This window comes from Gouania willdenowi, chromosome 11 (assembly GCF_900634775.1).
Source record: "Gouania willdenowi chromosome 11, fGouWil2.1, whole genome shotgun sequence".
NCBI lineage: Eukaryota > Metazoa > Chordata > Actinopteri > Blenniiformes > Gobiesocidae > Gouania > Gouania willdenowi.
In genome coordinates, this window is record NC_041054.1 from 307,560 (window position 1) to 319,797 (window position 12,238).

Consider the following 12,238-nt stretch of genomic DNA (forward strand, 5'->3'; position numbering starts at 1 on the left):
TTTAAAAAAAAAAATTAAAAAAAAGATACGAGGGGAATGTGGACAAATAAAGGCTGTGGTTTATGTTTAGTGTGAAACAGTGAGTTTGATAGAGTGTAGAACATAATCCTTGGATTGTTGTCCTGATTTCTTCCTGCATAAGCAGGAAATGAGTTAAAATCATCTTTATTACCCTGAATAGAAAAGGTCTGCTGATCAATGTATGGATTAATGATCACTATTCGTGTTTGTTTCTAGTCGTCTCTGTTTTTTTTTTAATGGTAATAAACAACAGCTATCAACTGCCATTAACATAAAATTCATACAAATTCTACCTGTGGATTATTGTTTTCTTTTCTAGGAAAACCTGGAAGATTCGTTTTTAATTAACTTTACAGAATAAAAGAACATTTCTGTTGGATTTATAACATTTATGTTTTTGTGGGGAATTTGCACAGCTTTAGGTTTCTTTTCCTCGTCATATGGGGCCACTTGTTAAAAATGTAATCTGATGGGATTTTGGATCAAATATTGAAAACGGGATGTTCAAAACTGAAATCTAATTTTGGTTTTAATGCGGATCAAATTCTCAGTTTGTGTTGTTTTAAACTTTTTAGTAGGATTTAGATAACTCTGATCCCCCCCAAAAAATCAGGATTATTCTGATGACATAGGGACAGTTGTTAAAAACATTTAATCTGGATCAAAGTGATCTGGATTTGAAAATTTCATTTTGTGCTATTCCTTGCATTCACATATTATTTGACCAATTTAAGACTTTTACTACATTTTCTTCCTGAAATACTCTTTGAAATCCTACCTCCTGTTGGGATCAGGATTATCTTAATTTATCTAAATCCTACTGAAATGTTTCCAACAACACAAACTAAAGGTTTGATCCAGATTAAAACGAGGATTGGATCCTGTGATTTAATCTGATTTCAGATTCCTTCGTTCCCTTTTGAACAACCCATCATTTTCAAAATTTGATCCAATCCGATAACTAAAATCTGATCAGATTATCTTTGAATAGTTTGCCCATCAGTGTGTTGGATTCAGGCTGGATTTCAGGAACAAAATGTGATTTAAATTAAAGTCTTAACTGGTCAAATAAATAACATTTATCATGCAGTAGATATACATTTAATAAGTAATTTTTTCAACTGATTTACAAAACCTACAGTTTAATTAAATAAACTAGTTCACACAACATACCAATAAGGTAGAATTAAAATAATCCTCTTAAAAGCTGTCAAACTCAAACAATATTAATTTCTATCCCTCGCTCTCTCATTATGAGAGAAAGTCGGAGGTATGTCTTTGTTTCCTCGTCACAGAGACAAACTTTTGAGCAAAATTCAACAGAAGAAGAAAAATGTTTAATGTGGTTTTTTAAGAGTTTCAAGGGTAAAAATGTAATTTTTAATTTGAAGCGTATTGTAGTCGGGGTGTGCATTGCCATGAATCTGACGATATATGTTTCACAATTTGCATGTCACAATACGATATTTCCCGATACTAAACAATGCGATATATATCGGGCTAGCAGTAATTACAAATTTCACCTTTACAAGTACAAAATGGTATGAAATACATTTTATTTCTTTTTTTTTTTTTTTTAACTTGCAAGAACAAGTAAATGGTAACTAACTGTAATTATAGTTAAAATATCAAAAACAAGTGGTATGTTTATCAAACTGTCAAATTACACTACTATACTTATGCTTCTACAACAAATTTTAAAAATAAACAAATAAAATAATAATAATACAATCTTATGTGATTTTATATCATAATTATGACTTAGTATCTAGAATCTAGATTATTATTATTTTTATTATTATTTTACTTTTCCAAGTTTGTTTTTTTTTACTGGCGGGAATGGGCTTCCATAGTAAGCTTTATGTAAAAATGTATTTTTATTTATTTTAATCAACATTTTTGCACACGATAATTACATATTGTAGTTAAGTTTTTTGTTTTGTTTTTCTTTTTTAAATTAATAAATAAAAATAATAATAAATACCAACAGGCATTTTGAGAGACGACTATGTATCGATGACGCGTTCAACGTCATTTTCGCGCCGTAGTTTTTCTTTCTCCAAAAACCGTCACGGATATCATTAACAAATGCATCTACAACGATTAACTGAACCTTTAACCTGACCGTTTACTAACCGTCCATCAACTAACCCGTTTATTGACCGAGTAGTGACGGAAACGACCAACACACCGGTAACTGAGCTAGCATTAACCGACGAGAAGCTAACATCGATGCCCGGTAATTAAGGCGTAATGACGGACACAAAGCACTGCAGCACCGCTCAGGTGTCCCTCCACTCTCCAGGTAGGCATAAAAACCCACTTATAATCATTAAAAAATACTGTTTTATTTACATTTAACGTATCATACAACGTCGATTTTTTTTCTCGCCATATGGGGCCACTTATTAAAAATGTAATCTGATGGGATTTTGGATCAGATATTGAAAACGGGATGTTCAAAACTGTAATCGGATCAGATCACGTAATCTAATCTTGGTTTTAATGCGGATCAAATTCTCAGTTTGTGTTGTTTTAAACTTTTTAGTAGGATTTAGATAACTCTGATCCCCCCCCCCAAAAAAATCAGGATTATTCTGATGACAGAGGGACAGTTGTTAAAAACATTTAATCTGGATCAAAATGATCTGGATTCGGAAATGTCATTTTGTGCTATTCCTTGCATTCACATATTATTTGACCAATTTAAAACTTTTACTACATTTTCTTCCTGAAATACTCTTTGAAATCCTACCTAATGTTGGGATCAGGATTATTTTAATTTATCCAAATCCTACTGAAACATTTCCAACAACACAAACTAAAGGTTTGATCCAGATTAAAACTATCGGATTGGATTAGACTCCTAAAATGATAAATAATAAATAAATCAATGTTTTTATATTGTTTTATATCAACAGTAAACGTCATCTTTAACTACAATAACTGATCGTTTGATTTGTAAATGTAAAACATCTTGTAATTTAAAGAATACTGTTAGATCTAAACGTTATAAATCTATGCTTTGACCTATATCATGTGTGTATGTCTTTATCTTTGATGAGCTCATGTTTGACCCTGACAATCACCAATGTTTTACGTATCATAACAAAATAAGTCACATGACCCAGCCCTGTGCAGCCATGGGAGGAGAAACACTAGATAACAACATAGAATCAAAATGGTGAGAAAACTAGGTTCGGGGCCCAGGAATGAGCCGACCCTGAGGCCCACAGCTGTGTAGTAGATGAGTGTCTGTTCTCCTATTGATTTCATATTGTTGTTGATTGATTTGTGTTCATCTGTAATAAATGAATGGATTGATTCAGCAAAACCTGTGACTATGTCTCTCTGTATTAGGGATGTCCCGATACAACTTTTTCACTTCCGATATGATACCGATATTGCAGCCTTGCGAATTGGCCGATACCGATATTGATCTGATATGAAATCGGCACAAATCATACATACTTTTATGACTTCGTTTGAAGTGTGGAATGTTAGAAAAGGCCTGATCAAGTGACGTTACTCAAACAGAGAACAATAGTCAGCATCATTAAGTTACTTTGTTGGAGTGTGAACCACAGTCACCTATGGATAGAAGTGTTGGAGCTTATATCGGTGATTTTAGATGCAGGCCGATAAAATCCGATATTCGTTTTCTGGCTGATATCGGACTGCACACTACCTCACTTTTTAACTTCATCTGCACTCTGTTTATATTATTAATACTGTAATTTATTTATATTCTACCTCATAGTAATTTATCCACATTCTACCTCATTGTTGTTCGTTATTTGTTATTTGTTGTCCGAATGTCTTTAGTTAAGTTATTTGTTGTATAGTATTGCTAGTTGTTTTTTTATGTGTGTTTGTTGTGTGTTTTTGTGTTTTAAGTGCTCTTTTTATGCACTGCAGGTTTGCACTGGGGGTTGGGGGGGGGATTGCAATTTCATCTGTGCTGTATGTTTAACATGGGGCATATTTGACAATAAAGAACCTTGAACCTTGAACCTTGAATATTGGATCGGGACACCTCTACTCTGTAGGTAATCTCAGGTACTGAACACCGGAGGATCTCAGAACTCTAACAATAACGTTTATTTAAGCCTTACGAGGTAACCAAGACATAAGAAACTAAATAGTTTACAGATAATTGTTTCAGTGTATTTTACAGCTGGTTTAAGACATGGTTAAGACATTCAGTAATTGAGAGCGTAATTGTATTTGGCTTTCAGGGGAGGAAATAATGGTAATTTAATTGTAAGACGTAATTGTAACTGAAATTTTGTAACTGACCCCATCCATGAAAGTGGCACATATTGTGCAGCTGTTTGTTAATAAATGTGTCTGTGTGGCATTTTTCCTCAGCTAATTTATCCAGAATTGTTTTTCTGGTTAGATTTCATTTGAATTAAAATTATAACAATATTGGGAAAAAATATAGAGATATGAGTTTTGGTCCATATCGCACAGCTCTAGTTATTAGGGCTACTATTTGTTTGAGGGTCATTTCATGTTTTAATTTATAGTATAAAGGTTACTCTTACTCTTTCTTGGGATATAAAAATGTTTTCTTTATGCAACTTCATTTTTATTTTGGGTATTCTGGGTTATTTCACCACTCGTGAATATAGAAAATCTTTTACATGAGGCCATTGTAGCTTGGCTTCGTGTCTTATAATCATTTGTTGTTTATTAGCTTCATAAATATGGCATAAGATCCCGGGCCACACTAACTCCCTAAGGGAAAACTAGATATTAATGACTTTTATGGACTTTTATTGGTTCTTTTTTTTTTTTTTTTACGCAGAGTGCAAAGATGAGAGCTCAGATGACGAACCTCTGAGTGAAACTGCCAAAAAACTGACGTCTAAAGGTAAAACATCACCTAGTGAAGAAGAAAGTCCATCGAGCACACCCAGAAGGAGCGCGGCAAAGAAAAAAGGTCGGTGCAAAAGTCTCTCCTCATGTTTTTTTGTTCAGTTTTTTGTAGTACTTTTTGACGTTAATCTTTTTTTTTTTTTTCTTTCTTTCTTTCTTATTCAGTTAAAATCGTTGAGCCTTCGAATGAAAGTTCAGATGATGAGTCGCTGGCACGTATCAGCAGGAAGAAAACAAACAAGCCTTCAGTAAAAGGTAAATACTGTATATGATTGTTGTGTTTTCACTAATCTTCATCATCTGACGTCTTCTGTTTTCTTTTTTACCCAAAAACACAGAGTCTCCAGACAAAGACGAAAACGACAGCTCAGACGATGAACCTCTGACACCAGTGTCAAAAAAGAAACCAGAAATAAAGAATCAAAACAAGAAGTTACTCAATGGTTGGTGACTTATTTTTGGCTCTTTATTTACAGATGGTCAAACTAAGAAACACTAATAATTATTGCATATTTATTTGTATAAATGTTTTGGTCAGGAATGCTAGAAAATACCTAAAAAGCAAAATTCCCAAAGTTCATAATTTTTTTTTTTGTGTTTATTTCTCTGCAGAGTCTCAGGATAAGTCTGACAGCTCAGACGATGAACCCCTGTCAACATTATCAAAGAAGAAGGAAAATATTTCATCTTCAAAAGTCAAAGGAAAAGCACAAACAGGTTTATGTTGAATATGAATGTTTTTGGACTTCACATTGTTGTAGGATCATTAAAACGTTGTCAGGTTTGCACAAATACCTGAAATACAATTAACATAGTTGTTCTGTCCCAATAAAGGATTTATAACTTTAAAATGAAACCTTTTTATTACTGTTGATGTTGCAGCGTCCCAGGAGAAAGACGACAGCTCAGATGACGAACCATTGGCTGCTGTAATGAAGAAGAAAAAAGCCCTAAAAGAGACAAAGACCTCAGGCAAGAAAACAACAACAAATCAGACCAACAAAGTCCTCAAACGTGAGTTTCATCTTCATCAGAATGAATTGGTTCTTAATGCAGGAAAAACTGTACGCATTATTAGAAATGTGTTTTATTGAAATCTTTCATGCAGGCGAAAAAAATAATTATTATTTAAAAAAACAGATGCATTACTAAAAGAGTTGCCATGCCCAACTTAAGCCCCTCCCCCTTCTCAAGCCTTCCTTTATAAACAAAACAAAAAAAAATGTTAACAACAAAAATGCTTCTCTCTCATTTAAAGCAGTGGTTTTCAATCTTTCAAAGTCCCAGAGAGCGGGGACCCCCACATTGAAGAACAGTCATGTGGAGACAGGACCATCTATAAGGGGGAATAAAGGGGAGAGATTTTTGGGGTCCATTCATAAAGTCAGTAAAATGATGGTCCATTGTTCTATGAATCTGTGATAACCACATTTATTTATTCATCTGAATAATATCCACTGTTATCCAGGAACATTTATTATTATTATTATAGTCATCTTAAAGATGGAAATCCTGGTTTTAATCACTAATAAAATGGTTCAAAGTGACCAAAAATGGTGGAAAAGGAGGTGAAATGGGATTTTAAAAAACACAGAAATTGGTTAAAAGTTTCAAATTAGAGTGGATAAAAACAGACATAAAAAGTGGTAAAAAGGGTTCAAAGTGTAAATATTGAAACAATTAGTTTAGACTGGTAAATAATGGACATGACAAATCTTGAATGTGGTTAAAAATAAGCATGAAATATGGTGACAAGAGGTTAAAAGAGAATAATGGGTCAACATATGTGACATTTTATAACGGTTTATAAGTGCTGAAAATGCCATGAAAGTGTAAAAAATGTGCAGAAATGGGAGTAATTTAGCAAAAATACATTAAAAGGAGCAAAAATATGGCAAGAAAAAGTTATTGAAATAGGTTAAAATATGGTGAGTTTGGTGTAGTTACAGCTTTTTTGGACAAAATGACAACTTGTGCTGCTTTTGGTTGCTCTAAATAATCAGGAAAACTTAAAGATGTCGATGTACTTTTGTTTACAGAAAGAGGATAAAAACAGTTGAGACCTGAAAAAATCTGTGACCATTAAAGCAGAATAGAAGAGGTCTCCTAGTGACCTTTACTCTCCCTTAAAACAGTGCGCTGACACGCTCTGGTGGCTAGTTAGCGAGTAAATCACGGACTGTTGAAGACACTCTGGTTGACTCCATCCTTTCTCTCACAGAGTCTCCAGATGAAGGCTACACCAGCTCAGATGATGAATCTCCTGCACTCACTAAGGGCAAAAAAACAAAAAGTCCCAAAGGGAAAAAAAGGGTTTCACATGGAAAGAAGAATAAAACCCATTCAGTCGACGGTAGGTGACGTTATCCTCTATCCTGCAGTTAGTTAACATCTGATTACCCAGAAAGAGAACGTCTACTTGCTTCACCTTCAGATTTGAAAAGTTATTGAAGTTCAAAATGATAGCTACTTTATTGATACTTATGGATTAAGCTGATGAGAAAAAGCATAACATACCGTCCTTGAAGAACCAGCGCTTGTACAAACTGTGGATTCTCGTGCAGAGTTAGAAGACGAGAGTTCAGAGGACGAACCTTTGAGTAAAAAAGCCAAAAAACTGAGAGAAAAGAAACCGACGGTTAAAGACACTCCAGTAAAACAACCCAGAAGGAGCTCGACCATGAAAAGAGGTGAGAGGAAGAAACAGGAACGGAGCTTAAACTGTGTTTTTGTCCTTCTTTTCACTTCAGCACTGACTGTTTGTTTGTGTTACAGTGAAATACGTTGAGAGTCCCAGTGACGGCTCAGAGGACGACACGCTGTCGTCAACAAGCAGCAAGAAAACAAACAAGAAAACAACTCCACAGAAGAACAAACAGCCTGATGGTGAGTCTCAGCATGGGCTCATTATCAGTTTCATTTAGTACAACACACAAACTGAACACAAAATGACTCCAAATTAACTGCAAAAAAAAAAAGAGACAAAATGACAGAAAAATACACAAAATGTTTTTAAAAAACCCACAAAACTATAAAATCACATAAAAAAAGCCGGAAAAATGCCATAAACAATAGCAAAAATATGCAAGTTGACTTAAAAAACACACAAAGACAGAAAATGACTCCAAAAACACACAAAACTATTTAAAAACACAAAATTACAGAGAAATACATTTAAAAAAACAACAGAATTATACAAAATGACATCAAAAACATACAAAAGGACAGAAAGATTTACACAAAATGAATCAAAAAAAAAAAAATAACCACAAAACTACAAACAGACAAAATGAAACCAATTGTTCTCAACCTTTTTTTGTCGTGTTACCCTTTATTATATCATAAGTACCCCTCATGATGGACCTCAACCCCCAAAGTGAACACACAACATGATGGAAAATACACAAGAAGACTTGAAAAACACACCAATCAACAAAAATACAGACAATGACGGCAAACGCACAGAGTTGCCAAGAATTACACAAACAGAATTACACAAAATGACAGCAAAAATACTGAAAAATTCACAAAATGATTCCAAAACACAGCAGGACAGCATGATTTAAAGAAAAATAGACAAAAATCTTTCCACTTTCTTCACTTGTTTATGCAGAGTGTAAAGATGACGACTCAGACGACGAACCTCTGAGTAAAATCACCAAAAAACCAAAGTCCAAAGGAAGAAAGTCACTGAATGAAGAAAAGACTCCATCGAACACGCCCAGGAGGAGCGTGACTAAGAAAAGTGGTCGGTGAAAAAGTCTCATGGTTTTTTGTTGTTGTTGTAACTTTTTAACAACAATCTTTATTTTGTTCATTTCAGTGAAATACGTTGCATCTCCGAGTGAAAGCTCAGATGATGAGTCATTGGCGTCTATCAGGAAGAAGCAAACAAAGACAACAGAGAATCTACCAAAAGGTAAATATGGTTTAAATTACATTTAATCATATGCATGATAAATACGATCATCATACATCTTACCTTATTATTATTTGGTTATTTAAACTATTCACTGTTTACATGCTTGAACAACAACCTCATCATACGACATCTGGTATTAACTCCGTCTTTACCCCACACAGAGTCTCCAGACAAAGACGACAGTTCAGATGATGAACCTCTGGCAAATATAACGAAGAAACACGTAAAAGCTCCTGTTGGGAAAAATGAACCAAGAGGAAAATCACAGAAAGGTTTGTATGAGCATGATGTGAAAACTGATTTTAGTCAATCTAACACGGTCCGGATCAGAAAAATCCACATTTTCAAAATAGAAAGTAATAGAAAACAATGGGATGTTTACAGGCAGTGGGGCCGTGTGACATCATCAATCATGTGATTTAAAGATGGAGGAACACAGGCTCTAAAACTGTAAAATAGTCCCATTTTTTAAAAGTTAATAAAATGAATATGTTGTATAATAATGTGTTTTGTTAGACATTTCCAAGGTTTTAGGCCACATTCCAGTAAAAACTGGAGGATCTCTATAAAATAGTATGAAAATTGAAATCTGTTGATCAGAAGTAAAATGTCCAGTTATTTTCACACAGAGTCTACAGACGAAGACAAAAGCTCAGACGATGAACCTCTGACTAAACGAACTAAACACAAGAAAAACGATTTCAAAGAGAAAAAGATTTTAACTGCAAAGAAAGTGACAAAAAAGACACGTGTGAGGAAATCACAAAAAGGTGAGTATTTAACACTTTTTATTACTTTAATGATAGTTGGGAGTTTAAATGAGTAGAAAAAGAGATGTATTTAGAAATATACTGTACGTTTTTGAAGAACCAGCGCTTGTACAAACTGTGGATTCTCGTGCAGAGTTAGAAGACGAGAGTTCAGAGGACGAACCTTTGAGTAAAAAAGCCAGAAAACTGAGAGAAAAGAAACCGACGGTTAAAGACACTCCAGTAAAACAACCCAGAAGGAGCTCGACCATGAAAAAAGGTGAGAGGAAGAAACAGGAACGGAGCTTAAACTGTGTTTTTGTCCTTCTTTTCACTTCAGCACTGACTGTTTGTTTGTGTTACAGTGAAATACGTTGAGAGTCCCAGTGACGGCTCAGAGGACGACACGCTGTCGTCAACAAGGAGCAAGAAAACTTCACGGAAGAACAAACAACATGATGGTGAGTCTCAGCATGGGCTCATTATCAGTTTAATTTAGTACAACACACAAACTAAACACAAAATGACTCCAAAATAACTACAAAACTGTAAAGAGACAAAATGAAACCAACTGTTCCCACACTTTTTGTCTTGTTAACTTTTATTATATCATAAGTACCCCTCATGATGGACCTCAACTCCCAAACTGAACACACAAAATGACCCCACAAAACTACAACATAAGTACCGTACACAAAATGACAGAAGAAAGCAAAGGGGCCTATACTACAAATCTCGATTGCTTCTTATTGCACTAACTTCCAGGATTAATTCAGCGTGTGCTGGACTTCAAAGCTCGCTGGAGCTTAATCACCATAGCAACTAATGCTGCACAGCTAACCTGCTCGCAACCTGGTTTTTCTCTGGCTTGGATCTTAGCGAGTCCTAAAGCTCCGCCTCCTGACCAATCAGATCTTTTAGAAAACAACCTGCCCATTGATAGAAGATCCTGGTTGGTGCAGATCTGACAGCTGAGTTTAGGAAAGAAGATTATTAATGATAAATGCAATTCTTTCATTTACCAATAACATCATTTAGGAAAGATATAGATTTATATCTAATGAACTGATTTTACAGTCAGCTGACGAAGCCTGTGTCTCGATCGTATGCGCAGACGTGTGAAATCACTTGGCTTAAATGAGCGCGTTTTGATCGACAAAAGGAATGATTAGTTAGTTCAAGCCAGCTAACGGAGATGAATCCAATCTAGATTTGTAGTATAGGCCCAAGATGACTTGAAAAACATAATAAACGACACAACACAAATACATTAAGCAACCAAAATACAGAAAATGACAACAAACACACAGAAAATGATTTCAAAAACACACAAAAGTAATAAAAAATTCCAAAATGATTCCAAAACACACAAACACTCATGGTGCGCATGCACACAAACACAAACACTCGGTGGGCGCACACACAAACACTCATGGTGCGTGCACACAAACACTCTTGGTGCGCGCGTGCACAAACACTTTGCCTGCGCACAAAACTTGTGGTGCGCACACACACAAACACTTTGCACGTGCACACAAACTCTCGTGGCTGCAGGTGAATCAAACGTCTCTGCGTCACGGTCAGTGACATAAATCCCACGACGCAACACAAATAAATAATGAAATTCGTGGCCAACGCTTTTAATAGTTGATTTTTATTGGTTCGTTGTTGCAGCCTTAAACATGTGATATTCCTGTTTGTTGTCCAGCAGGAAGCAGCAGCAACAGCTCAGACGACGAGCCTCTCATCACCATTTTAAGCAAAACCAACACAAACAAATCACCCAAAACTAAAACTAAGGCTTCAAGTGTTAAAAGAAAAGCCTCGACAGGTAAAGTACGATGACTGACAATAGTCTACAACTGTAAATGTCTGCATTTTATATAGTATGTGATTTATTAATAACTGTTTCAGACTCATCATCAGAGGAGGAGGAGCCTTTACTTAAAGCAGCCAAACATCCACAAGTGACCAAAATCCTAAGAGTCCTTCTAGAGCGCTACGAGAACGTGGAGGCCAAAGAAAGCCTGAAGGAATCGATCACAGGTACTGGATACATCGGATGCTGTTTAACACCTACCATAAATAGCTAAAAACATATTCTTTCATTTGTAAAACAGAGAGCACAGAGTCTGTGATGGAGGATTCTGAGATTCCAGAGGAAACGACAGAAGAAAAGACTCTTTAAATTTTATTCTTCCCCAAGTAATACACATTCCCATTGTTCATTGGTGTTAAAAAAGGTTTTATTCGTTTCATTTTTAATGTGTTTTTAGGACCGCTGCTTTTGTATTCACACAGCGTTTAGATTAAAGGATCCAGTTGTTGTATTAAATAAAAAGCTTGCACAAGGAAACTCTGAGACCATCTTTCTTTAAGACAGGGTTTTTCAACGTGGGGGTCGTGACCCCAAGGTAAGTCGCCTGGAACTGCAATTTTTTTTAATAAAACTACATTTAAAAAAATTATTTTTTAATCTTTATTTATCTATTTTTCACAATAAAAAAACAATACATGATACCACATAAATGGATATACAGTGCAGGAAGAGGCAGAAATCTCAAAGAGCTTAAACAATAATAAAAAAAGAATTACAAAATTAGAACATATATACCCGTACATACATATAACTTTAGGTGGTTAAATTCCAGCTTTTGAAAGT

General features: G+C 35.0%; 1 protein-coding gene across 2 annotated transcripts; it reads left to right on the forward strand.

Moving 5' to 3' along the window:
* Positions 1-2,027: 2,027 nt before the first annotated feature.
* LOC114471783 (nucleolin 2-like) lies at positions 2,028-11,932 on the forward strand. Of its 2 annotated transcripts, none has more exons than XM_028460697.1 (18): positions 2,028-2,326; positions 4,835-4,969; positions 5,071-5,160; positions 5,244-5,348; positions 5,518-5,622; positions 5,788-5,919; positions 7,127-7,258; positions 7,470-7,595; positions 7,681-7,791; positions 8,519-8,653; positions 8,729-8,824; positions 8,989-9,099; positions 9,457-9,597; positions 9,731-9,856; positions 9,942-10,037; positions 11,285-11,407; positions 11,491-11,622; positions 11,697-11,932. In XM_028460697.1, exons 1-18 carry the CDS (start codon positions 2,275-2,277, stop codon positions 11,762-11,764), a joined length of 2,016 nt encoding a protein of 671 aa, XP_028316498.1. In that variant the 5' UTR covers positions 2,028-2,274; the 3' UTR covers positions 11,765-11,932. The 2 variants fall into 2 exon arrangements, with proteins under 2 accessions (XP_028316498.1, XP_028316499.1); XM_028460698.1 differs by having other exon boundaries at positions 11,288-11,407.
* Positions 11,933-12,238: the final 306 nt, after the last annotated feature.

Coding starts and splice junctions, on each gene's coding strand:
- LOC114471783 (XM_028460697.1), top strand. CDS start 2,275: ATGACGGACACAAAGCACTGCAGCACCGCTCAGGTGTCCCTCCACTCT. Junction 5,920..7,126: donor GACCAACAAAGTCCTCAAAC/GTGAGTTTCATC, acceptor TTTCTCTCACAG/AGTCTCCAGATGAAGGCTAC. Junction 9,857..9,941: donor GAGCTCGACCATGAAAAAAG/GTGAGAGGAAGA, acceptor TTTGTGTTACAG/TGAAATACGTTGAGAGTCCC.